Source organism: Plutella xylostella, chromosome 5, assembly GCF_932276165.1.
Source record: "Plutella xylostella chromosome 5, ilPluXylo3.1, whole genome shotgun sequence".
In the NCBI taxonomy this organism is placed as follows: Eukaryota; Metazoa; Arthropoda; class Insecta; order Lepidoptera; family Plutellidae; genus Plutella; species Plutella xylostella.
The window spans coordinates 2,355,747-2,379,314 of NC_063985.1; the positions used below are offsets into that span (position 1 = coordinate 2,355,747).

General features: G+C 52.7%; 5 protein-coding genes across 5 annotated transcripts; all 5 read left to right on the forward strand.

Annotated features, from left to right (window-relative positions):
- Positions 1 to 3,016: 3,016 nt before the first annotated feature.
- LOC125491376 (ribonucleoside-diphosphate reductase small chain-like) lies at positions 3,017 to 3,871 on the forward strand. Its single transcript, XM_048633188.1, has one exon. The coding sequence runs from the start codon at positions 3,017 to 3,019 to the stop codon at positions 3,869 to 3,871; it is 855 nt and encodes a 284-aa protein (XP_048489145.1).
- A 4,027-nt stretch (positions 3,872 to 7,898) lies between these two features.
- On the forward strand, positions 7,899 to 8,753 carry LOC125491377 (ribonucleoside-diphosphate reductase small chain-like). Its single transcript, XM_048633190.1, has one exon. The coding sequence runs from the start codon at positions 7,899 to 7,901 to the stop codon at positions 8,751 to 8,753; it is 855 nt and encodes a 284-aa protein (XP_048489147.1).
- A 4,027-nt stretch (positions 8,754 to 12,780) lies between these two features.
- Positions 12,781 to 13,635, forward strand: LOC125491378 (ribonucleoside-diphosphate reductase small chain-like). Its single transcript, XM_048633191.1, has one exon. It carries the CDS (start codon positions 12,781 to 12,783, stop codon positions 13,633 to 13,635), a length of 855 nt encoding a protein of 284 aa, XP_048489148.1.
- Positions 13,636 to 17,640: 4,005 nt separating this feature from the next.
- LOC125491379 (ribonucleoside-diphosphate reductase small chain-like) lies at positions 17,641 to 18,495 on the forward strand. Its single transcript, XM_048633192.1, has one exon. The coding sequence runs from the start codon at positions 17,641 to 17,643 to the stop codon at positions 18,493 to 18,495; it is 855 nt and encodes a 284-aa protein (XP_048489149.1).
- Positions 18,496 to 22,500: 4,005 nt separating this feature from the next.
- On the forward strand, positions 22,501 to 23,355 carry LOC125491380 (ribonucleoside-diphosphate reductase small chain-like). The gene has a single exon (XM_048633193.1). The coding sequence runs from the start codon at positions 22,501 to 22,503 to the stop codon at positions 23,353 to 23,355; it is 855 nt and encodes a 284-aa protein (XP_048489150.1).
- The last annotated feature ends 213 nt before the right edge of the window (positions 23,356 to 23,568 follow it).

The window sequence follows — 23,568 nt, forward strand, 5'->3', positions numbered from 1 at the left end:
GCGCGCTCGGCCCGCCTACGTGCTGTCGGTCGGCGCTTTTCCCGACTTGTTGGAGGCAATAGCCCGGGCCATTTTGCCCATAAAGTTGCCACTGTTGCGCTGAGTATACAGCACTATGGCAAACACGGCCAGCACCACGACGATCACCACCACAATCATTTTGCGCTGTGTGGTCTTGTCTCGAAAGTCAAACGAATTATTCATTTTGCTCTACCTTATAGTAATATTTTCGTCCCCACGCCGTGAGTAATGTGTTCGCAGTGAAACACGTCTACGGTGTCTAGGTTCACGGAGCTGGTGTTGACCAGCACCAATACGAAGCACAAGTACACCATCATTAGCGTCTTGGCCATGGAGGGTGTATAAATGTTTGATATCAGCAGGCCGATGAACATCATTACAAAAATTGTATCACCAAAGAGTCCAAATTGGATCTGGCAATTGTTGCAAATGATGTGAAACGACTCGTCTTGTCGGAACCGCTCGGCCATAAATTTGCGGGCGCAGAGAGAGCACAGTTCCTTGATACTGATCAAGGGACTCGCCAGTTCAGAGTCTTTGGCCTTTTCGATGATTGGATTCGTCGGCGCTCCGGGGTGCCAGACCTTGTCGCCAAACGTAATAAAGGTATGCGCCAGTAGAGGAACTATACTGACACTCTTTTTGTGTTCCAAAAATAAATGAGTTCCAGACTGTGACCCAGTGTAAAAGACAGAGGGCGGAGAAGAGTCTCCATTGATCAGGGGCAAATACAGGTCTAGAACAGACGCTATCGTGTCACCAGAGTACCTCATATCTTAACTAAAATCAAACACAGTTGTATGGGGGTGCTATTCTTTATTTCTTTACCAACCGAGTTTTATGCGGTACAGCGGTTGCGCCAGAAAGCGGGTACACTTGGCACAGACCAGGTCCTCCTTGGATACTTCGGGGTAGTAGGCCACGTGAACACTGTTGTCCCTTAGGAAGCAGTCGCACGGTTCCTCAATGTACAAGACATTGGTCCGGGTGTCGTAAAGAAAGTCCAAATGACAACCATTATCCCAGCAGCCCAAGTTGGTGCCGACCCTTGATAGTTGTCCGCACACGCAGATGGGGTTGACAAACAGATTGTGGTCGTGTAGCCACCAGGACACATCTTCGTCGTCCCCCAACTCTTGAAACTGAACGATGCGACCGAGAGGGGAACGGCGAGTTTTATGCTTGCTCGGGAGTGGGGAGGGGGGAGTACGGCTAGCGCCAACACCGAGCCAACTTGGCCCACAGGCGCTCGAGCCAACTTGGCCCACAGGCCGCCCCAACTTTGTAATAATCTATTCGGTTGAATCAAAATGCGGCCACACTTGACGCAGGCCGCCCTAGCTACGGGGCGGGAGAGAGTACGGCTAGTGCCACAGCTTTAGCGCCACTTGGTGGCACCACCGAGCTAATTTGTACTCTCCCCCACCCGCCAGAGTGCGAGTCAGGTCCGGCCAAGTATGGCCCGCCTCATACCTACGGACCAGTCGTACGTTAACCCATACTTGGCGCGAGACCTTGTCCAAGTATGGCCGACCTCCCGGTCCACAAGCCGGTCCAGTGGATCATCTGACCCGCCGCGTGGCACGGTTCGAAGTCGACTGAGCAATTTCGGCCATCCCCTCCACTTTGTCCGAATTTGTATGGGTGGTGGGGGAAATGGTATATAAAGAGCGGTGTCCTCGCGCGCGAGCTCATTTTTACTTAACATTTATGTTTGAGCAGAAGTAAAAAGGGCAGCAACCCCTCTCGCACATATATTAATTTGGTAATATTTATTGTACAATTATTTGAGCGGGGGGCCGGGGCTGGGGCTCGGTGCATGTATCGGTCTAGCTCGGCGCATAGATTGGTCTAGCTCGGCTGAGCGCATAGATTGGTCTAGCTCGGTGCATGTATCGGGCTCGCACATTGAGCGCATAGATTGGTCTAGCTCGGCGCATAGATGGTCGAGCTCGGCTGAGTGGTCTAGCTCGGTGTCACTCGGCCGCGCCCGCGCACATTGAACGCATAGATTGGTCTAGCTCGGCTGAGCGGTCTAGCTCGGCGCACATTGAACGCATAGATTGGTCTAGCTCGGCGCATAGATTGGTCTAGCTCGACAAAGAACTACCAGGAACACATTCTCTCGGACATTTTTTTCTTAAAAGTCGAGTCAGCTAACTGCAGCAATAGGTAAAAAAGTTTTCGCAAGCTCGGCGCATAGATTAGGCTAACTCGGCGCATAGATTAGGCTAACGGTGTTTGTCTCCGCGTGCACAATGGCCGTCAAGAGACGCGGGGCGGACAGGGACAGGGTTTCCTTTCCCGACACCGTATCCGCCCGGGTCAGGAAGATACAGTGTTCCACATTGTCCTCTGAATTTAGATTTGCGCGGAGCATAAATCGAACGGCGTTGGTAGACACCTCCTTGACCGCCGGCGAGATGACGAACCCAGTCGTAGAGTTGGGTATACTGTACAGGGTCGTCTTTTGTGCGGCGCACAGGGACCGAAGTGTGTCCAGTTCGGCCGTCGTGGGCACGGTGTCCAAGTGGACCAAAAATGAGAATATCGACTGGGTGCCGCGAATGTTGCCCAGACTCTTGACCACCGATTGCAGGTCATCGAGCCCGCCCACCCACAGAGATATGTAGTGATTGTCTAGTCCCGCCACGGTGGTGTTGTAGATCAATGGGCCCGAAATCGTCCCACCGGTACCACCACCGGCGGCGCCCGCCTCGGTGCCACTAGAATTACCCATCTTATTTTGGGCACGGCTCGATGCAGAGTGAGAATTTTCGAGTATCCCCTCCACTTTTTCCAAATTTGTATGGATGGAGGGGGAAACGGTATATAAAGAGCAGTGTCCTCGCGCGCGAACTCTTTTTACTTAACATTTATGTTTGAGCAGAAGTAAAAAGGAGCAGTCACCCTCTCGCACATTTATTGAAATGAATTAAATACTGTACAAGCATTCGGGCCGGGGGCGCGGGTATGGGCACACATCTTGTATAAGATGGAGATCTCTGTGAGTTGTAGTCAGGACACACTCAGGGAAATTTTCGCATTCGGGGACGGGGTGGTGGACGAGGTGATAGAGTCTGTCAAGTCCAAGATACGGATCCCCGAGGTGCGGGCGTTTTATCCGGCCCAGGAAGAGAGCGAGATTGTGCACGGCCAAACCTACGGAGACATGCTGGAGGCCTTTGTATCGCCGCAAGAACGTGACCATTTGTTGCGCAACATTGGATCAATCGCCAACTTGGACCAAAAGCTGGCCTGGGTGGCGCGCTGGACCAACCCCCGACTACCACTACCCGTCTTGGTCGCGGCCATGCTTCTCATCGAGCAGGTCTGGTTCAGCACCGCGTTCAACATAATCAATTGGTTCCGAGTGATCAACTCGCTGCCCGAAATGGTAAAGGCCAACGAATTTATCATTAGGAATGAAAACTTGCACGGAGTCTATGCCGCCTACCTCATGCGCAGGTACTTCAACTATACAGAGAATGGGCCCCTGCAGGAGCTGGTTGAGCTGATGATTGGGGAGGCGCGCGAAGCCGAGCTCGCCTTTATTCGCGAGGTTACGAGACCGTTGGCCGACCTGGAGGGCAATTGCATGTACGCGGGGGTTCAGTTTCCAGTGCTGTACGACCACCTTGGGAAAACTATTGGGACCGTGCGGGTGCAATTGAATGGCGACCGTGGCGGCGGCGGCGGCGGAATTGGATCCGGCCTGAACTTGTCCCTTCTCACGGCCCTCGGCGTGGGCAAGGACAACTTTTTCGAGTACCGTGCGCCCAACTATCAGAATTCCACGGCCGGATCCGAGTCCATTGCCGCGGCCGTAGAGCGTGCTTTCAATGAATAAATGATGAATGAAATTTGTTTTTCTTTTATTTAAAAAAATTTATCCTTGTGCATGTACGCTTAGGCGGTGGCCAGCTTTAGCGCGTGGCTGCCTGCCGGTGTGGCGTGATGATAGAGAACGAGCCGCGGGTCGGCAATGATTAGCGCCAGGGTTTCGTGTGCATCCTTGTTGGAGGCGGTAATCTTCAACTTTGTCGCCTCCTCCACCTATAGCTCTAGTTTTACAATCTTGGACAGGCCCCCCCAGCAGCCAAACTTGACCGTCTGGACCTTGGCGGTATCGGCCATCCCCTTTGCCGTGTGGGGTATTATATGCAGTGTAGACTTTTCAAAGTCGCCGGTAATCTCAAACTTTTGACCCTTGGTCAATGTGAGTTTGTCCTTTACTATATTTGCGCCGGTCGATGAGGGCGAGACGAGGACAGAGTCGTTGCTCATCACCTGAAAGAGCTCCAATTCGGTCTCGGCGCAGGCCATCCAACGCCTTGCTGCAAAGACGATAAAGACCACGGCAACAAGAGCAATACCCAGCCAGTAACCCCAGTGTAACATTGTACTTATCTAACTGCCCGCAAAAAAATTACAGAGTGTGCGCGCTCGGCCCGCCTACGTGCTGTCGGTCGGCGCTTTTCCCGACTTGTTGGAGGCAATAGCCCGGGCCATTTTGCCCATAAAGTTGCCACTGTTGCGCTGAGTATACAGCACTATGGCAAACACGGCCAGCACCACGACGATCACCACCACAATCATTTTGCGCTGTGTGGTCTTGTCTCGAAAGTCAAACGAATTATTCATTTTGCTCTACCTTATAGTAATATTTTCGTCCCCACGCCGTGAGTAATGTGTTCGCAGTGAAACACGTCTACGGTGTCTAGGTTCACGGAGCTGGTGTTGACCAGCACCAATACGAAGCACAAGTACACCATCATTAGCGTCTTGGCCATGGAGGGTGTATAAATGTTTGATATCAGCAGGCCGATGAACATCATTACAAACATTGTATCACCAAAGAGTCCAAATTGGATCTGGCAATTGTTGCAAATGATGTGAAACGACTCGTCTTGTCGGAACCGCTCGGCCATAAATTTGCGGGCGCAGAGAGAGCACAGTTCCTTGATACTGATCAAGGGACTCGCCAGTTCAGAGTCTTTGGCCTTTTCGATGATTGGATTCGTCGGCGCTCCGGGGTGCCAGACCTTGTCGCCAAACGTAATAAAGGTATGCGCCAGTAGAGGAACTATACTGACACTCTTTTTGTGTTCCAAAAATAAATGAGTTCCAGACTGTGACCCAGTGTAAAAGACAGAGGGCGGAGAAGAGTCTCCATTGATCAGGGGCAAATACAGGTCTAGAACAGACGCTATCGTGTCACCAGAGTACCTCATATCTTAACTAAAATCAAACACAGTTGTATGGGGGTGCTATTCTTTATTTCTTTACCAACCGAGTTTTATGCGGTACAGCGGTTGCGCCAGAAAGCGGGTACACTTGGCACAGACCAGGTCCTCCTTGGATACTTCGGGGTAGTAGGCCACGTGAACACTGTTGTCCCTTAGGAAGCAGTCGCACGGTTCCTCAATGTACAAGACATTGGTCCGGGTGTCGTAAAGAAAGTCCAAATGACAACCATTATCCCAGCAGCCCAAGTTGGTGCCGACCCTTGATAGTTGTCCGCACACGCAGATGGGGTTGACAAACAGATTGTGGTCGTGTAGCCACCAGGACACATCTTCGTCGTCCCCCAACTCTTGAAACTGAACGATGCGACCGAGAGGGGAACGGCGAGTTTTATGCTTGCTCGGGAGTGGGGAGGGGGGAGTACGGCTAGCGCCAACACCGAGCCAACTTGGCCCACAGGCGCTCGAGCCAACTTGGCCCACAGGCCGCCCCAACTTTGTAATAATCTATTCGGTTGAATCAAAATGCGGCCACACTTGACGCAGGCCGCCCTAGCTACGGGGCGGGAGAGAGTACGGCTAGTGCCACAGCTTTAGCGCCACTTGGTGGCACCACCGAGCTAATTTGTACTCTCCCCCACCCGCCAGAGTGCGAGTCAGGTCCGGCCAAGTATGGCCCGCCTCATACCTACGGACCAGTCGTACGTTAACCCATACTTGGCGCGAGACCTTGTCCAAGTATGGCCGACCTCCCGGTCCACAAGCCGGTCCAGTGGATCATCTGACCCGCCGCGTGGCACGGTTCGAAGTCGACTGAGCAATTTCGGCCATCCCCTCCACTTTGTCCGAATTTGTATGGGTGGTGGGGGAAATGGTATATAAAGAGCGGTGTCCTCGCGCGCGAGCTCATTTTTACTTAACATTTATGTTTGAGCAGAAGTAAAAAGGGCAGCAACCCCTCTCGCACATATATTAATTTGGTAATATTTATTGTACAATTATTTGAGCGGGGGGCCGGGGCTGGGGCTCGGTGCATGTATCGGTCTAGCTCGGCGCATAGATTGGTCTAGCTCGGCTGAGCGCATAGATTGGTCTAGCTCGGTGCATGTATCGGGCTCGCACATTGAGCGCATAGATTGGTCTAGCTCGGCGCATAGATGGTCGAGCTCGGCTGAGTGGTCTAGCTCGGTGTCACTCGGCCGCGCCCGCGCACATTGAACGCATAGATTGGTCTAGCTCGGCTGAGCGGTCTAGCTCGGCGCACATTGAACGCATAGATTGGTCTAGCTCGGCGCATAGATTGGTCTAGCTCGACAAAGAACTACCAGGAACACATTCTCTCGGACATTTTTTTCTTAAAAGTCGAGTCAGCTAACTGCAGCAATAGGTAAAAAAGTTTTCGCAAGCTCGGCGCATAGATTAGGCTAACTCGGCGCATAGATTAGGCTAACTCGGCGCATAGATTAGGCTAACTCGGCGCATAGATTAGGCTAACTCGGCGCATAGATTGGGCTAGTTGGGCGCAGGTCTAGCTCGCTACATGCTGGCTCGCTAAATCATTTGATCCCGCGAGGCACGGCTCGAGGTCATCGCAAGTCGGTCTTGTGGTTCTACTTCTTTGATGGACACTATCAGCGATGTGCCGGCAGCGTTGAGCGCTTTTGCTGCACTATTGGTTAGCTTTATGAAAGAGGCCAGGTCACCGTCGGGTATGGTGTAGGCCATGCAGTAGTCGTAGTCGGGGCTCACATTTGCGGCAGAATTGTACGTAGTGAACGGGTACAGCGAGATGGTCTCGAACGAGGGAAAGTTGGTAAAGAGCTGAAAATTTTCTATGCGGGTAACGTCGGGCGACTTGACGGTGTACAGTAGAGTGTTTGTCTCCGCGTGCACAATGGCCGTCAAGAGGCGCGGGGCGGACAGGGACAGGGTTTCCTTTCCCGACACCGTATCCGCCCGGGTCAGGAAGACACAGTGTTCCACATTGTCCTCTGAATTTAGATTTGCGCGGAGCATAAATCGAACGGCGTTGGTAGACACCTCCTTGACCGCCGGCGAGATGACGAACCCAGTCGTAGAGTTGGGTATACTGTACAGGGTCGTCTTTTGTGCGGCGCACAGGGACCGAAGTGTGTCCAGTTCGGCCGTCGTGGGCACGGTGTCCAAGTGGACCAAAAATGAGAATATCGACTGGGTGCCGCGAATGTTGCCCAGACTCTTGACCACCGATTGCAGGTCATCGAGCCCGCCCACCCACAGAGATATGTAGTGATTGTCTAGTCCCGCCACGGTGGTGTTGTAGATCAATGGGCCCGAAATCGTCCCACCGGTACCACCACCGGCGGCGCCCGCCTCGGTGCCACTAGAATTACCCATCTTATTTTGGGCACGGCTCGATGCAGAGTGAGAATTTTCGAGTATCCCCTCCACTTTTTCCAAATTTGTATGGATGGAGGGGGAAACGGTATATAAAGAGCAGTGTCCTCGCGCGCGAACTCTTTTTACTTAACATTTATGTTTGAGCAGAAGTAAAAAGGAGCAGTCACCCTCTCGCACATTTATTGAAATGAATTAAATACTGTACAAGCATTCGGGCCGGGGGCGCGGGTATGGGCACACATCTTGTATAAGATGGAGATCTCTGTGAGTTGTAGTCAGGACACACTCAGGGAAATTTTCGCATTCGGGGACGGGGTGGTGGACGAGGTGATAGAGTCTGTCAAGTCCAAGATACGGATCCCCGAGGTGCGGGCGTTTTATCCGGCCCAGGAAGAGAGCGAGATTGTGCACGGCCAAACCTACGGAGACATGCTGGAGGCCTTTGTATCGCCGCAAGAACGTGACCATTTGTTGCGCAACATTGGATCAATCGCCAACTTGGACCAAAAGCTGGCCTGGGTGGCGCGCTGGACCAACCCCCGACTACCACTACCCGTCTTGGTCGCGGCCATGCTTCTCATCGAGCAGGTCTGGTTCAGCACCGCGTTCAACATAATCAATTGGTTCCGAGTGATCAACTCGCTGCCCGAAATGGTAAAGGCCAACGAATTTATCATTAGGAATGAAAACTTGCACGGAGACTATGCCGCCTACCTCATGCGCAGGTACTTCAACTATACAGAGAATGGGCCCCTGCAGGAGCTGGTTGAGCTGATGATTGGGGAGGCGCGCGAAGCCGAGCTCGCCTTTATTCGCGAGGTTACGAGACCGTTGGCCGACCTGGAGGGCAATTGCATGTACGCGGGGGTTCAGTTTCCAGTGCTGTACGACCACCTTGGGAAAACTATTGGGACCGTGCGGGTGCAATTGAATGGCGACCGTGGCGGCGGCGGCGGCGGAATTGGATCCGGCCTGAACTTGTCCCTTCTCACGGCCCTCGGCATGGGCAAGGACAACTTTTTCGAGTACCGTGCGCCCAACTATCAGAATTCCACGGCCGGATCCGAGTCCATTGCCGCGGCCGTAGAGCGTGCTTTCAATGAATAAATGATGAATGAAATTTGTTTTTCTTTTATTTAAAAAAATTTATCCTTGTGCATGTACGCTTAGGCGGTGGCCAGCTTTAGCGCGTGGCTGCCTGCCGGTGTGGCGTGATGATAGAGAACGAGCCGCGGGTCGGCAATGATTAGCGCCAGGGTTTCGTGTGCATCCTTGTTGGAGGCGGTAATCTTCAACTTTGTCGCCTCCTCCACCTATAGCTCTAGTTTTACAATCTTGGACAGGCCCCCCCAGCAGCCAAACTTGACCGTCTGGACCTTGGCGGTATCGGCCATCCCCTTTGCCGTGTGGGGTATTATATGCAGTGTAGACTTTTCAAAGTCGCCGGTAATCTCAAACTTTTGACCCTTGGTCAATGTGAGTTTGTCCTTTACTATATTTGCGCCGGTCGATGAGGGCGAGACGAGGACAGAGTCGTTGCTCATCACCTGAAAGAGCTCCAATTCGGTCTCGGCGCAGGCCATCCAACGCCTTGCTGCAAAGACGACAAAGACCACGGCAACAAGAGCAATACCCAGCCAGTAACCCCAGTGTAACATTGTACTTATCTAACTGCCCGCAAAAAAATTACAGAGTGTGCGCGCTCGGCCCGCCTACGTGCTGTCGGTCGGCGCTTTTCCCGACTTGTTGGAGGCAATAGCCCGGGCCATTTTGCCCATAAAGTTGCCACTGTTGCGCTGAGTATACAGCACTATGGCAAACACGGCCAGCACCACGACGATCACCACCACAATCATTTTGCGCTGTGTGGTCTTGTCTCGAAAGTCAAACGAATTATTCATTTTGCTCTACCTTATAGTAATATTTTCGTCCCCACGCCGTGAGTAATGTGTTCGCAGTGAAACACGTCTACGGTGTCTAGGTTCACGGAGCTGGTGTTGACCAGCACCAATACGAAGCACAAGTACACCATCATTAGCGTCTTGGCCATGGAGGGTGTATAAATGTTTGATATCAGCAGGCCGATGAACATCATTACAAACATTGTATCACCAAAGAGTCCAAATTGGATCTGGCAATTGTTGCAAATGATGTGAAACGACTCGTCTTGTCGGAACCGCTCGGCCATAAATTTGCGGGCGCAGAGAGAGCACAGTTCCTTGATACTGATCAAGGGACTCGCCAGTTCAGAGTCTTTGGCCTTTTCGATGATTGGATTCGTCGGCGCTCCGGGGTGCCAGACCTTGTCGCCAAACGTAATAAAGGTATGCGCCAGTAGAGGAACTATACTGACACTCTTTTTGTGTTCCAAAAATAAATGAGTTCCAGACTGTGACCCAGTGTAAAAGACAGAGGGCGGAGAAGAGTCTCCATTGATCAGGGGCAAATACAGGTCTAGAACAGACGCTATCGTGTCACCAGAGTACCTCATATCTTAACTAAAATCAAACACAGTTGTATGGGGGTGCTATTCTTTATTTCTTTACCAACCGAGTTTTATGCGGTACAGCGGTTGCGCCAGAAAGCGGGTACACTTGGCACAGACCAGGTCCTCCTTGGATACTTCGGGGTAGTAGGCCACGTGAACACTGTTGTCCCTTAGGAAGCAGTCGCACGGTTCCTCAATGTACAAGACATTGGTCCGGGTGTCGTAAAGAAAGTCCAAATGACAACCATTATCCCAGCAGCCCAAGTTGGTGCCGACCCTTGATAGTTGTCCGCACACGCAGATGGGGTTGACAAACAGATTGTGGTCGTGTAGCCACCAGGACACATCTTCGTCGTCCCCCAACTCTTGAAACTGAACGATGCGACCGAGAGGGGAACGGCGAGTTTTATGCTTGCTCGGGAGTGGGGAGGGGGGAGTACGGCTAGCGCCAACACCGAGCCAACTTGGCCCACAGGCGCTCGAGCCAACTTGGCCCACAGGCCGCCCCAACTTTGTAATAATCTATTCGGTTGAATCAAAATGCGGCCACACTTGACGCAGGCCGCCCTAGCTACGGGGCGGGAGAGAGTACGGCTAGTGCCACAGCTTTAGCGCCACTTGGTGGCACCACCGAGCTAATTTGTACTCTCCCCCACCCGCCAGAGTGCGAGTCAGGTCCGGCCAAGTATGGCCCGCCTCATACCTACGGACCAGTCGTACGTTAACCCATACTTGGCGCGAGACCTTGTCCAAGTATGGCCGACCTCCCGGTCCACAAGCCGGTCCAGTGGATCATCTGACCCGCCGCGTGGCACGGTTCGAAGTCGACTGAGCAATTTCGGCCATCCCCTCCACTTTGTCCGAATTTGTATGGGTGGTGGGGGAAATGGTATATAAAGAGCGGTGTCCTCGCGCGCGAGCTCATTTTTACTTAACATTTATGTTTGAGCAGAAGTAAAAAGGGCAGCAACCCCTCTCGCACATATATTAATTTGGTAATATTTATTGTACAATTATTTGAGCGGGGGGCCGGGGCTGGGGCTCGGTGCATGTATCGGTCTAGCTCGGCGCATAGATTGGTCTAGCTCGGCTGAGCGCATAGATTGGTCTAGCTCGGTGCATGTATCGGGCTCGCACATTGAGCGCATAGATTGGTCTAGCTCGGCGCATAGATGGTCGAGCTCGGCTGAGTGGTCTAGCTCGGTGTCACTCGGCCGCGCCCGCGCACATTGAACGCATAGATTGGTCTAGCTCGGCTGAGCGGTCTAGCTCGGCGCACATTGAACGCATAGATTGGTCTAGCTCGGCGCATAGATTGGTCTAGCTCGACAAAGAACTACCAGGAACACATTCTCTCGGACATTTTTTTCTTAAAAGTCGAGTCAGCTAACTGCAGCAATAGGTAAAAAAGTTTTCGCAAGCTCGGCGCATAGATTAGGCTAACTCGGCGCATAGATTAGGCTAACTCGGCGCATAGATTAGGCTAACTCGGCGCATAGATTAGGCTAACTCGGCGCATAGATTGGGCTAGTTGGGCGCAGGTCTAGCTCGCTACATGCTGGCTCGCTAAATCATTTGATCCCGCGAGGCACGGCTCGAGGTCATCGCAAGTCGGTCTTGTGGTTCTACTTCTTTGATGGACACTATCAGCGATGTGCCGGCAGCGTTGAGCGCTTTTGCTGCACTATTGGTTAGCTTTATGAAAGAGGCCAGGTCACCGTCGGGTATGGTGTAGGCCATGCAGTAGTCGTAGTCGGGGCTCACATTTGCGGCAGAATTGTACGTAGTGAACGGGTACAGCGAGATGGTCTCGAACGAGGGAAAGTTGGTAAAGAGCTGAAAATTTTCTATGCGGGTAACGTCGGGCGACTTGACGGTGTACAGTAGAGTGTTTGTCTCCGCGTGCACAATGGCCGTCAAGAGGCGCGGGGCGGACAGGGACAGGGTTTCCTTTCCCGACACCGTATCCGCCCGGGTCAGGAAGACACAGTGTTCCACATTGTCCTCTGAATTTAGATTTGCGCGGAGCATAAATCGAACGGCGTTGGTAGACACCTCCTTGACCGCCGGCGAGATGACGAACCCAGTCGTAGAGTTGGGTATACTGTACAGGGTCGTCTTTTGTGCGGCGCACAGGGACCGAAGTGTGTCCAGTTCGGCCGTCGTGGGCACGGTGTCCAAGTGGACCAAAAATGAGAATATCGACTGGGTGCCGCGAATGTTGCCCAGACTCTTGACCACCGATTGCAGGTCATCGAGCCCGCCCACCCACAGAGATATGTAGTGATTGTCTAGTCCCGCCACGGTGGTGTTGTAGATCAATGGGCCCGAAATCGTCCCACCGGTACCACCACCGGCGGCGCCCGCCTCGGTGCCACTAGAATTACCCATCTTATTTTGGGCACGGCTCGATGCAGAGTGAGAATTTTCGAGTATCCCCTCCACTTTTTCCAAATTTGTATGGATGGAGGGGGAAACGGTATATAAAGAGCAGTGTCCTCGCGCGCGAACTCTTTTTACTTAACATTTATGTTTGAGCAGAAGTAAAAAGGAGCAGTCACCCTCTCGCACATTTATTGAAATGAATTAAATACTGTACAAGCATTCGGGCCGGGGGCGCGGGTATGGGCACACATCTTGTATAAGATGGAGATCTCTGTGAGTTGTAGTCAGGACACACTCAGGGAAATTTTCGCATTCGGGGACGGGGTGGTGGACGAGGTGATAGAGTCTGTCAAGTCCAAGATACGGATCCCCGAGGTGCGGGCGTTTTATCCGGCCCAGGAAGAGAGCGAGATTGTGCACGGCCAAACCTACGGAGACATGCTGGAGGCCTTTGTATCGCCGCAAGAACGTGACCATTTGTTGCGCAACATTGGATCAATCGCCAACTTGGACCAAAAGCTGGCCTGGGTGGCGCGCTGGACCAACCCCCGACTACCACTACCCGTCTTGGTCGCGGCCATGCTTCTCATCGAGCAGGTCTGGTTCAGCACCGCGTTCAACATAATCAATTGGTTCCGAGTGATCAACTCGCTGCCCGAAATGGTAAAGGCCAACGAATTTATCATTAGGAATGAAAACTTGCACGGAGACTATGCCGCCTACCTCATGCGCAGGTACTTCAACTATACAGAGAATGGGCCCCTGCAGGAGCTGGTTGAGCTGATGATTGGGGAGGCGCGCGAAGCCGAGCTCGCCTTTATTCGCGAGGTTACGAGACCGTTGGCCGACCTGGAGGGCAATTGCATGTACGCGGGGGTTCAGTTTCCAGTGCTGTACGACCACCTTGGGAAAACTATTGGGACCGTGCGGGTGCAATTGAATGGCGACCGTGGCGGCGGCGGCGGCGGAATTGGATCCGGCCTGAACTTGTCCCTTCTCACGGCCCTCGGCATGGGCAAGGACAACTTTTTCGAGTACCGTGCGCCCAACTATCAGAATTCCACGGCCGGATCCGAGTCCATTGCCGCGGCCGTAGAGCGTGCTTTCAATGAATAAATGATGAATGAAATTTGTTTTTCTTTTATTTAAAAAAATTTATCCTTGTGCATGTACGCTTAGGCGGTGGCCAGCTTTAGCGCGTGGCTGCCTGCCGGTGTGGCGTGATGATAGAGAACGAGCCGCGGGTCGGCAATGATTAGCGCCAGGGTTTCGTGTGCATCCTTGTTGGAGGCGGTAATCTTCAACTTTGTCGCCTCCTCCACCTATAGCTCTAGTTTTACAATCTTGGACAGGCCCCCCCAGCAGCCAAACTTGACCGTCTGGACCTTGGCGGTATCGGCCATCCCCTTTGCCGTGTGGGGTATTATATGCAGTGTAGACTTTTCAAAGTCGCCGGTAATCTCAAACTTTTGACCCTTGGTCAATGTGAGTTTGTCCTTTACTATATTTGCGCCGGTCGATGAGGGCGAGACGAGGACAGAGTCGTTGCTCATCACCTGAAAGAGCTCCAATTCGGTCTCGGCGCAGGCCATCCAACGCCTTGCTGCAAAGACGACAAAGACCACGGCAACAAGAGCAATACCCAGCCAGTAACCCCAGTGTAACATTGTACTTATCTAACTGCCCGCAAAAAAATTACAGAGTGTGCGCGCTCGGCCCGCCTACGTGCTGTCGGTCGGCGCTTTTCCCGACTTGTTGGAGGCAATAGCCCGGGCCATTTTGCCCATAAAGTTGCCACTGTTGCGCTGAGTATACAGCACTATGGCAAACACGGCCAGCACCACGACGATCACCACCACAATCATTTTGCGCTGTGTGGTCTTGTCTCGAAAGTCAAACGAATTATTCATTTTGCTCTACCTTATAGTAATATTTTCGTCCCCACGCCGTGAGTAATGTGTTCGCAGTGAAACACGTCTACGGTGTCTAGGTTCACGGAGCTGGTGTTGACCAGCACCAATACGAAGCACAAGTACACCATCATTAGCGTCTTGGCCATGGAGGGTGTATAAATGTTTGATATCAGCAGGCCGATGAACATCATTACAAAAATTGTATCACCAAAGAGTCCAAATTGGATCTGGCAATTGTTGCAAATGATGTGAAACGACTCGTCTTGTCGGAACCGCTCGGCCATAAATTTGCGGGCGCAGAGAGAGCACAGTTCCTTGATACTGATCAAGGGACTCGCCAGTTCAGAGTCTTTGGCCTTTTCGATGATTGGATTCGTCGGCGCTCCGGGGTGCCAGACCTTGTCGCCAAACGTAATAAAGGTATGCGCCAGTAGAGGAACTATACTGACACTCTTTTTGTGTTCCAAAAATAAATGAGTTCCAGACTGTAACCCAGTGTAAAAGACAGAGGGCGGAGAAGAGTCTCCATTGATCAGGGGCAAATACAGGTCTAGAACAGACGCTATCGTGTCACCAGAGTACCTCATATCTTAACTAAAATCAAACACAGTTGTATGGGGGTGCTATTCTTTATTTCTTTACCAACCGAGTTTTATGCGGTACAGCGGTTGCGCCAGAAAGCGGGTACACTTGGCACAGACCAGGTCCTCCTTGGATACTTCGGGGTAGTAGGCCACGTGAACACTGTTGTCCCTTAGGAAGCAGTCGCACGGTTCCTCAATGTACAAGACATTGGTCCGGGTGTCGTAAAGAAAGTCCAAATGACAACCATTATCCCAGCAGCCCAAGTTGGTGCCGACCCTTGATAGTTGTCCGCACACGCAGATGGGGTTGACAAACAGATTGTGGTCGTGTAGCCACCAGGACACATCTTCGTCGTCCCCCAACTCTTGAAACTGAACGATGCGACCGAGAGGGGAACGGCGAGTTTTATGCTTGCTCGGGAGTGGGGAGGGGGGAGTACGGCTAGCGCCAACACCGAGCCAACTTGGCCCACAGGCGCTCGAGCCAACTTGGCCCACAGGCCGCCCCAACTTTGTAATAATCTATTCGGTTGAATCAAAATGCGGCCACACTTGACGCAGGCCGCCCTAGCTACGGGGCGGGAGAGAGTACGGCTAGTGCCACAGCTTTAGCGCCACTTGGTGGCACCACCGAGCTAATTTGTACTCTCCCCCACCCGCCAGAGTGCGAGTCAGGTCCGGCCAAGTATGGCCCGCCTCATACCTACGGACCAGTCGTACGTTAACCCATACTTGGCGCGAGACCTTGTCCAAGTATGGCCGACCTCCCGGTCCACAAGCCGGTCCAGTGGATCATCTGACCCGCCGCGTGGCACGGTTCGAAGTCGACTGAGCAATTTCGGCCATCCCCTCCACTTTGTCCGAATTTGTATGGGTGGTGGGGGAAATGGTATATAAAGAGCGGTGTCCTCGCGCGCGAGCTCATTTTTACTTAACATTTATGTTTGAGCAGAAGTAAAAAGGGCAGCAACCCCTCTCGCACATATATTAATTTGGTAATATTTATTGTACAATTATTTGAGCGGGGGGCCGGGGCTGGGGCTCGGTGCATGTATCGGTCTAGCTCGGCGCATAGATTGGTCTAGCTCGGCTGAGCGCATAGATTGGTCTAGCTCGGTGCATGTATCGGGCTCGCACATTGAGCGCATAGATTGGTCTAGCTCGGCGCATAGATGGTCGAGCTCGGCTGAGTGGTCTAGCTCGGTGTCACTCGGCCGCGCCCGCGCACATTGAACGCATAGATTGGTCTAGCTCGGCTGAGCGGTCTAGCTCGGCGCACATTGAACGCATAGATTGGTCTAGCTCGGCGCATAGATTGGTCTAGCTCGACAAAGAACTACCAGGAACACATTCTCTCGGACATTTTTTTCTTAAAAGTCGAGTCAGCTAACTGCAGCAATAGGTAAAAAAGTTTTCGCAAGCTCGGCGCATAGATTAGGCTAACTCGGCGCATAGATTAGGCTAACTCGGCGCATAGATTAGGCTAACTCGGCGCATAGATTGGGCTAGTTGGGCGCAGGTCTAGCTCGCTACATGCTGGCTCGCTAAATCATTTGATCCCGCGAGGCACGGCTCGAGGTCATCGCAAGTCGGTCTTGTGGTTCTACTTCTTTGATGGACACTATCAGCGATGTGCCGGCAGCGTTGAGCGCTTTTGCTGCACTATTGGTTAGCTTTATGAAAGAGGCCAGGTCACCGTCGGGTATGGTGTAGGCCATGCAGTAGTCGTAGTCGGGGCTCACATTTGCGGCAGAATTGTACGTAGTGAACGGGTACAGCGAGATGGTCTCGAACGAGGGAAAGTTGGTAAAGAGCTGAAAATTTTCTATGCGGGTAACGTCGGGCGACTTGACGGTGTACAGTAGAGTGTTTGTCTCCGCGTGCACAATGGCCGTCAAGAGGCGCGGGGCGGACAGGGACAGGGTTTCCTTTCCCGACACCGTATCCGCCCGGGTCAGGAAGACACAGTGTTCCACATTGTCCTCTGAATTTAGATTTGCGCGGAGCATAAATCGAACGGCGTTGGTAGACACCTCCTTGACCGCCGGCGAGATGACGAACCCAGTCGTAGAGTTGGGTATACTGTACAGGGTCGTCTTTTGTGCGGCGCACAGGGACCGAAGTGTGTCCAGTTCGGCCGTCGTGGGCACGGTGTCCAAGTGGACCAAAAATGAGAATATCGACTGGGTGCCGCGAATGTTGCCCAGACTCTTGACCACCGATTGCAGGTCATCGAGCCCGCCCACCCACAGAGATATGTAGTGATTGTCTAGTCCCGCCACGGTGGTGTTGTAGATCAATGGGCCCGAAATCGTCCCACCGGTACCACCACCGGCGGCGCCCGCCTCGGTGCCACTAGAATTACCCATCTTATTTTGGGCACGGCTCGATGCAGAGTGAGAATTTTCGAGTATCCCCTCCACTTTTTCCAAATTTGTATGGATGGAGGGGGAAACGGTATATAAAGAGCAGTGTCCTCGCGCGCGAACTCTTTTTACTTAACATTTATGTTTGAGCAGAAGTAAAAAGGAGCAGTCACCCTCTCGCACATTTATTGAAATGAATTAAATACTGTACAAGCATTCGGGCCGGGGGCGCGGGTATGGGCACACATCTTGTATAAGATGGAGATCTCTGTGAGTTGTAGTCAGGACACACTCAGGGAAATTTTCGCATTCGGGGACGGGGTGGTGGACGAGGTGATAGAGTCTGTCAAGTCCAAGATACGGATCCCCGAGGTGCGGGCGTTTTATCCGGCCCAGGAAGAGAGCGAGATTGTGCACGGCCAAACCTACGGAGACATGCTGGAGGCCTTTGTATCGCCGCAAGAACGTGACCATTTGTTGCGCAACATTGGATCAATCGCCAACTTGGACCAAAAGCTGGCCTGGGTGGCGCGCTGGACCAACCCCCGACTACCACTACCCGTCTTGGTCGCGGCCATGCTTCTCATCGAGCAGGTCTGGTTCAGCACCGCGTTCAACATAATCAATTGGTTCCGAGTGATCAACTCGCTGCCCGAAATGGTAAAGGCCAACGAATTTATCATTAGGAATGAAAACTTGCACGGAGACTATGCCGCCTACCTCATGCGCAGGTACTTCAACTATACAGAGAATGGGCCCCTGCAGGAGCTGGTTGAGCTGATGATTGGGGAGGCGCGCGAAGCCGAGCTCGCCTTTATTCGCGAGGTTACGAGACCGTTGGCCGACCTGGAGGGCAATTGCATGTACGCGGGGGTTCAGTTTCCAGTGCTGTACGACCACCTTGGGAAAACTATTGGGACCGTGCGGGTGCAATTGAATGGCGACCGTGGCGGCGGCGGCGGCGGAATTGGATCCGGCCTGAACTTGTCCCTTCTCACGGCCCTCGGCATGGGCAAGGACAACTTTTTCGAGTACCGTGCGCCCAACTATCAGAATTCCACGGCCGGATCCGAGTCCATTGCCGCGGCCGTAGAGCGTGCTTTCAATGAATAAATGATGAATGAAATTTGTTTTTCTTTTATTTAAAAAAAATTATCCTTGTGCATGTACGCTTAGGCGGTGGCCAGCTTTAGCGCGTGGCTGCCTGCCGGTGTGGCGTGATGATAGAGAACGAGCCGCGGGTCGGCAATGATTAGCGCCAGGGTTTCGTGTGCATCCTTGTTGGAGGCGGTAATCTTCAACTTTGTCGCCTCCTCCACCTATAGCTCTAGTTTTACAATCTTGGACAGGCCCCCCCAGCAGCCAAACTTGACCGTCTGGACCTTGGCGGTATCGGCCATCCCCTTTGCCGTGTGGGGTATTATATGCAGTGTAGACTTTTCAAAGTCGCCGGTAATCTCAAACTTTTGACCCTTGGTCAATGTGAGTTTGTCCTTTACTATATTTGCGCCGGTCGATGAGGGCGAGACGAGGACAGAGTCGTTGCTCATCACCTGAAAGAGCTCCAATTCGGTCTCGGCGCAGGCCATCCAACGCCTTGCTGCAAAGACGACAAAGACCACGGCAACAAGAGCAATACCCAGCCAGTAACCCCAGTGTAACATTGTACTTATCTAACTGCCCGCAAAAAAATTACAGAGTGTGCGCGCTCGGCCCGCCTACGTGCTGTCGGTCGGCGCTTTTCCCGACTTGTTGGAGGCAATAGCCCGGGCCATTTTGCCCATAAAGTTGCCACTGTTGCGCTGAGTATACAGCACTATGGCAAACACGGCCAGCACCACGACGATCACCACCACAATCATTTTGCGCTGTGTGGTCTTGTCTCGAAAGTCAAACGAATTATTAATTTTGCTCTACCTTATAGTAATATTTTCGTCCCCACGCCGTGAGTAATGTGTTCGCAGTGAAACACGTCTACGGTGTCTAGGTTCACGGAGCTGGTGTTGACCAGCACCAATACGAAGCACAAGTACACCATCATTAGCGTCTTGGCCATGGAGGGTGTATAAATGTTTGATATCAGCAGGCCGATGAACATCATTACAAAAATTGTATCACCAAAGAGTCCAAATTGGATCTGGCAATTGTTGCAAATGATGTGAAACGACTCGTCTTGTCGGAACCGCTCGGCCATAAATTTGCGGGCGCAGAGAGAGCACAGTTCCTTGATACTGATCAAGGGACTCGCCAGTTCAGAGTCTTTGGCCTTTTCGATGATTGGATTCGTCGGCGCTCCGGGGTGCCAGACCTTGTCGCCAAACGTAATAAAGGTATGCGCCAGTAGAGGAACTATACTGACACTCTTTTTGTGTTCCAAAAATAAATGAGTTCCAGACTGTGACCCAGTGTAAAAGACAGAGGGCGGAGAAGAGTCTCCATTGATCAGGGGCAAATACAGGTCTAGAACAGACGCTATCGTGTCACCAGAGTACCTCATATCTTAACTAAAATCAAACACAGTTGTATGGGGGTGCTATTCTTTATTTCTTTACCAACCGAGTTTTATGCGGTACAGCGGTTGCGCCAGAAAGCGGGTACACTTGGCACAGACCAGGTCCTCCTTGGATACTTCGGGGTAGTAGGCCACGTGAACACTGTTGTCCCTTAGGAAGCAGTCGCACGGTTCCTCAATGTACAAGACATTGGTCCGGGTGTCGTAAAGAAAGTCCAAATGACAACCATTATCCCAGCAGCCCAAGTTGGTGCCGACCCTTGATAGTTGTCCGCACACGCAGATGGGGTTGACAAACAGATTGTGGTCGTGTAGCCACCAGGACACATCTTCGTCGTCCCCCAACTCTTGAAACTGAACGATGCGACCGAGAGGGGAACGGCGAGTTTTATGCTTGCTCGGGAGTGGGGAGGGGGGAGTACGGCTAGCGCCAACACCGAGCCAACTTGGCCCACAGGCGCTCGAGCCAACTTGGCCCACAGGCCGCCCCAACTTTGTAATAATCTATTCGGTTGAATCAAAATGCGGCCACACTTGACGCAGGCCGCCCTAGCTACGGGGCGGGAGAGAGTACGGCTAGTGCCACAGCTTTAGCGCCACTTGGTGGCACCACCGAGCTAATTTGTACTCTCCCCCACCCGCCAGAGTGCGAGTCAGGTCCGGCCAAGTATGGCCCGCCTCATACCTACGGACCAGTCGTACGTTAACCCATACTTGGCGCGAGACCTTGTCCAAGTATGGCCGACCTCCCGGTCCACAAGCCGGTCCAGTGGATCATCTGACCCGCCGCGTGGCACGGTTCGAAGTCGACTGAGCAATTTCGGCCATCCCCTCCACTTTGTCCGAATTTGTATGGGTGGTGGGGGAAATGGTATATAAAGAGCGGTGTCCTCGCGCGCGAGCTCATTTTTACTTAACATTTATGTTTGAGCAGAAGTAAAAAGGGCAGCAACCCCTCTCGCACATATATTAATTTGGTAATATTTATTGTACAATTATTTGAGCGGGGGGCCGGGGCTGGGGCTCGGTGCATGTATCGGTCTAGCTCGGCGCATAGATTGGTCTAGCTCGGCTGAGCGCATAGATTGGTCTAGCTCGGTGCATGTATCGGGCTCGCACATTGAGCGCATAGATTGGTCTAGCTCGGCGCATAGATGGTCGAGCTCGGCTGAGTGGTCTAGCTCGGTGTCACTCGGCCGCGCCCGCGCACATTGAACGCATAGATTGGTCTAGCTCGGCTGAGCGGTCTAGCTCGGCGCACATTGAACGCATAGATTGGTCTAGCTCGGCGCATAGATTGGTCTAGCTCGACAAAGAACTACCAGGAACACATTCTCTCGGACATTTTTTTCTTAAAAGTCGAGTCAGCTAACTGCAGCAATAGGTAAAAAAGTTTTCGCAAGCTCGGCGCATAGATTAGGCTAACTCGGCGCATAGATTAGGCTAACTCGGCGCATAGATTAGGCTAACTCGGCGCATAGATTGGGCTAGTTGGGCGCAGGTCTAGCTCGCTACATGCTGGCTCGCTAAATCATTTGATCCCGCGAGGCACGGCTCGAGGTCATCGCAAGTCGGTCTTGTGGTTCTACTTCTTTGATGGACACTATCAGCGATGTGCCGGCAGCGTTGAGCGCTTTTGCTGCACTATTGGTTAGCTTTATGAAAGAGGCCAGGTCACCGTCGGGTATGGTGTAGGCCATGCAGTAGTCGTAGTCGGGGCTCACATTTGCGGCAGAATTGTACGTAGTGAACGGGTACAGCGAGATGGTCTCGAACGAGGGAAAGTTGGTAAAGAGCTGAAAATTTTCTATGCGGGTAACGTCGGGCGACTTGACGGTGTACAGTAGAGTGTTTGTCTCCGCGTGCACAATGGCCGTCAAGAGGCGCGGGGCGGACAGGGACAGGGTTTCCTTTCCCGACACCGTATCCGCCCGGGTCAGGAAGACACAGTGTTCCACATTGTCCTCTGAATTTAGATTTGCGCGGAGCATAAATCGAACGGCGTTGGTAGACACCTCCTTGACCGCCGGCGAGATGACGAACCCAGTCGTAGAGTTGGGTATACTGTACAGGGTCGTCTTTTGTGCGGCGCACAGGGACCGAAGTGTGTCCAGTTCGGCCGTCGTGGGCACGGTGTCCAAGTGGACCAAAAATGAGAATATCGACTGGGTGCCGCGAATGTTGCCCAGACTCTTGACCACCGATTGCAGGTCATCGAGCCCGCCCACCCACAGAGATATGTAGTGATTGTCTAGTCCCGCCACGGTGGTGTTGTAGATCAATGGGCCCGAAATCGTCCCACCGGTACCACCACCGGCGGCGCCCGCCTCGGTGCCACTAGAATTACCCATCTTATTTTGGGCACGGCTCGATGCAGAGTGAGAATTTTCGAGTATCCCCTCCACTTTTTCCAAATTTGTATGGATGGAGGGGGAAACGGTATATAAAGAGCAGTGTCCTCGCGCGCGAACTCTTTTTACTTAACATTTATGTTTGAGCAGAAGTAAAAAGGAGCAGTCACCCTCTCGCACATTTATTGAAATGAATTAAATACTGTACAAGCATTCGGGCCGGGGGCGCGGGTATGGGCACACATCTTGTATAAGATGGAGATCTCTGTGAGTTGTAGTCAGGACACACTCAGGGAAATTTTCGCATTCGGGGACGGGGTGGTGGACGAGGTGATAGAGTCTGTCAAGTCCAAGATACGGATCCCCGAGGTGCGGGCGTTTTATCCGGCCCAGGAAGAGAGCGAGATTGTGCACGGCCAAACCTACGGAGACATGCTGGAGGCCTTTGTATCGCCGCAAGAACGTGACCATTTGTTGCGCAACATTGGATCAATCGCCAACTTGGACCAAAAGCTGGCCTGGGTGGCGCGCTGGACCAACCCCCGACTACCACTACCCGTCTTGGTCGCGGCCATGCTTCTCATCGAGCAGGTCTGGTTCAGCACCGCGTTCAACATAATCAATTGGTTCCGAGTGATCAACTCGCTGCCCGAAATGGTAAAGGCCAACGAATTTATCATTAGGAATGAAAACTTGCACGGAGACTATGCCGCCTACCTCATGCGCAGGTACTTCAACTATACAGAGAATGGGCCCCTGCAGGAGCTGGTTGAGCTGATGATTGGGGAGGCGCGCGAAGCCGAGCTCGCCTTTATTCGCGAGGTTACGAGACCGTTGGCCGACCTGGAGGGCAATTGCATGTACGCGGGGGTTCAGTTTCCAGTGCTGTACGACCACCTTGGGAAAACTATTGGGACCGTGCGGGTGCAATTGAATGGCGACCGTGGCGGCGGCGGCGGCGGAATTGGATCCGGCCTGAACTTGTCCCTTCTCACGGCCCTCGGCATGGGCAAGGACAACTTTTTCGAGTACCGTGCGCCCAACTATCAGAATTCCACGGCCGGATCCGAGTCCATTGCCGCGGCCGTAGAGCGTGCTTTCAATGAATAAATGATGAATGAAATTTGTTTTTCTTTTATTTAAAAAAAATTATCCTTGTGCATGTACGCTTAGGCGGTGGCCAGCTTTAGCGCGTGGCTGCCTGCCGGTGTGGCGTGATGATAGAGAACGAGCCGCGGGTCGGCAATGATTAGCGCCAGGGTTTCGTGTGCATCCTTGTTGGAGGCGGTAATCTTCAACTTTGTCGCCTCCTCCACCTATAGC

Bases quoted from the DNA above. Each gene is read 5' to 3' on its own strand.
- LOC125491376 (XM_048633188.1), top strand. From the start codon at position 3,017: ATGGAGATCTCTGTGAGTTGTAGTCAGGACACACTCAGGGAAATTTTC.
- LOC125491377 (XM_048633190.1), top strand. From the start codon at position 7,899: ATGGAGATCTCTGTGAGTTGTAGTCAGGACACACTCAGGGAAATTTTC.
- LOC125491378 (XM_048633191.1), top strand. From the start codon at position 12,781: ATGGAGATCTCTGTGAGTTGTAGTCAGGACACACTCAGGGAAATTTTC.
- LOC125491379 (XM_048633192.1), top strand. From the start codon at position 17,641: ATGGAGATCTCTGTGAGTTGTAGTCAGGACACACTCAGGGAAATTTTC.
- LOC125491380 (XM_048633193.1), top strand. From the start codon at position 22,501: ATGGAGATCTCTGTGAGTTGTAGTCAGGACACACTCAGGGAAATTTTC.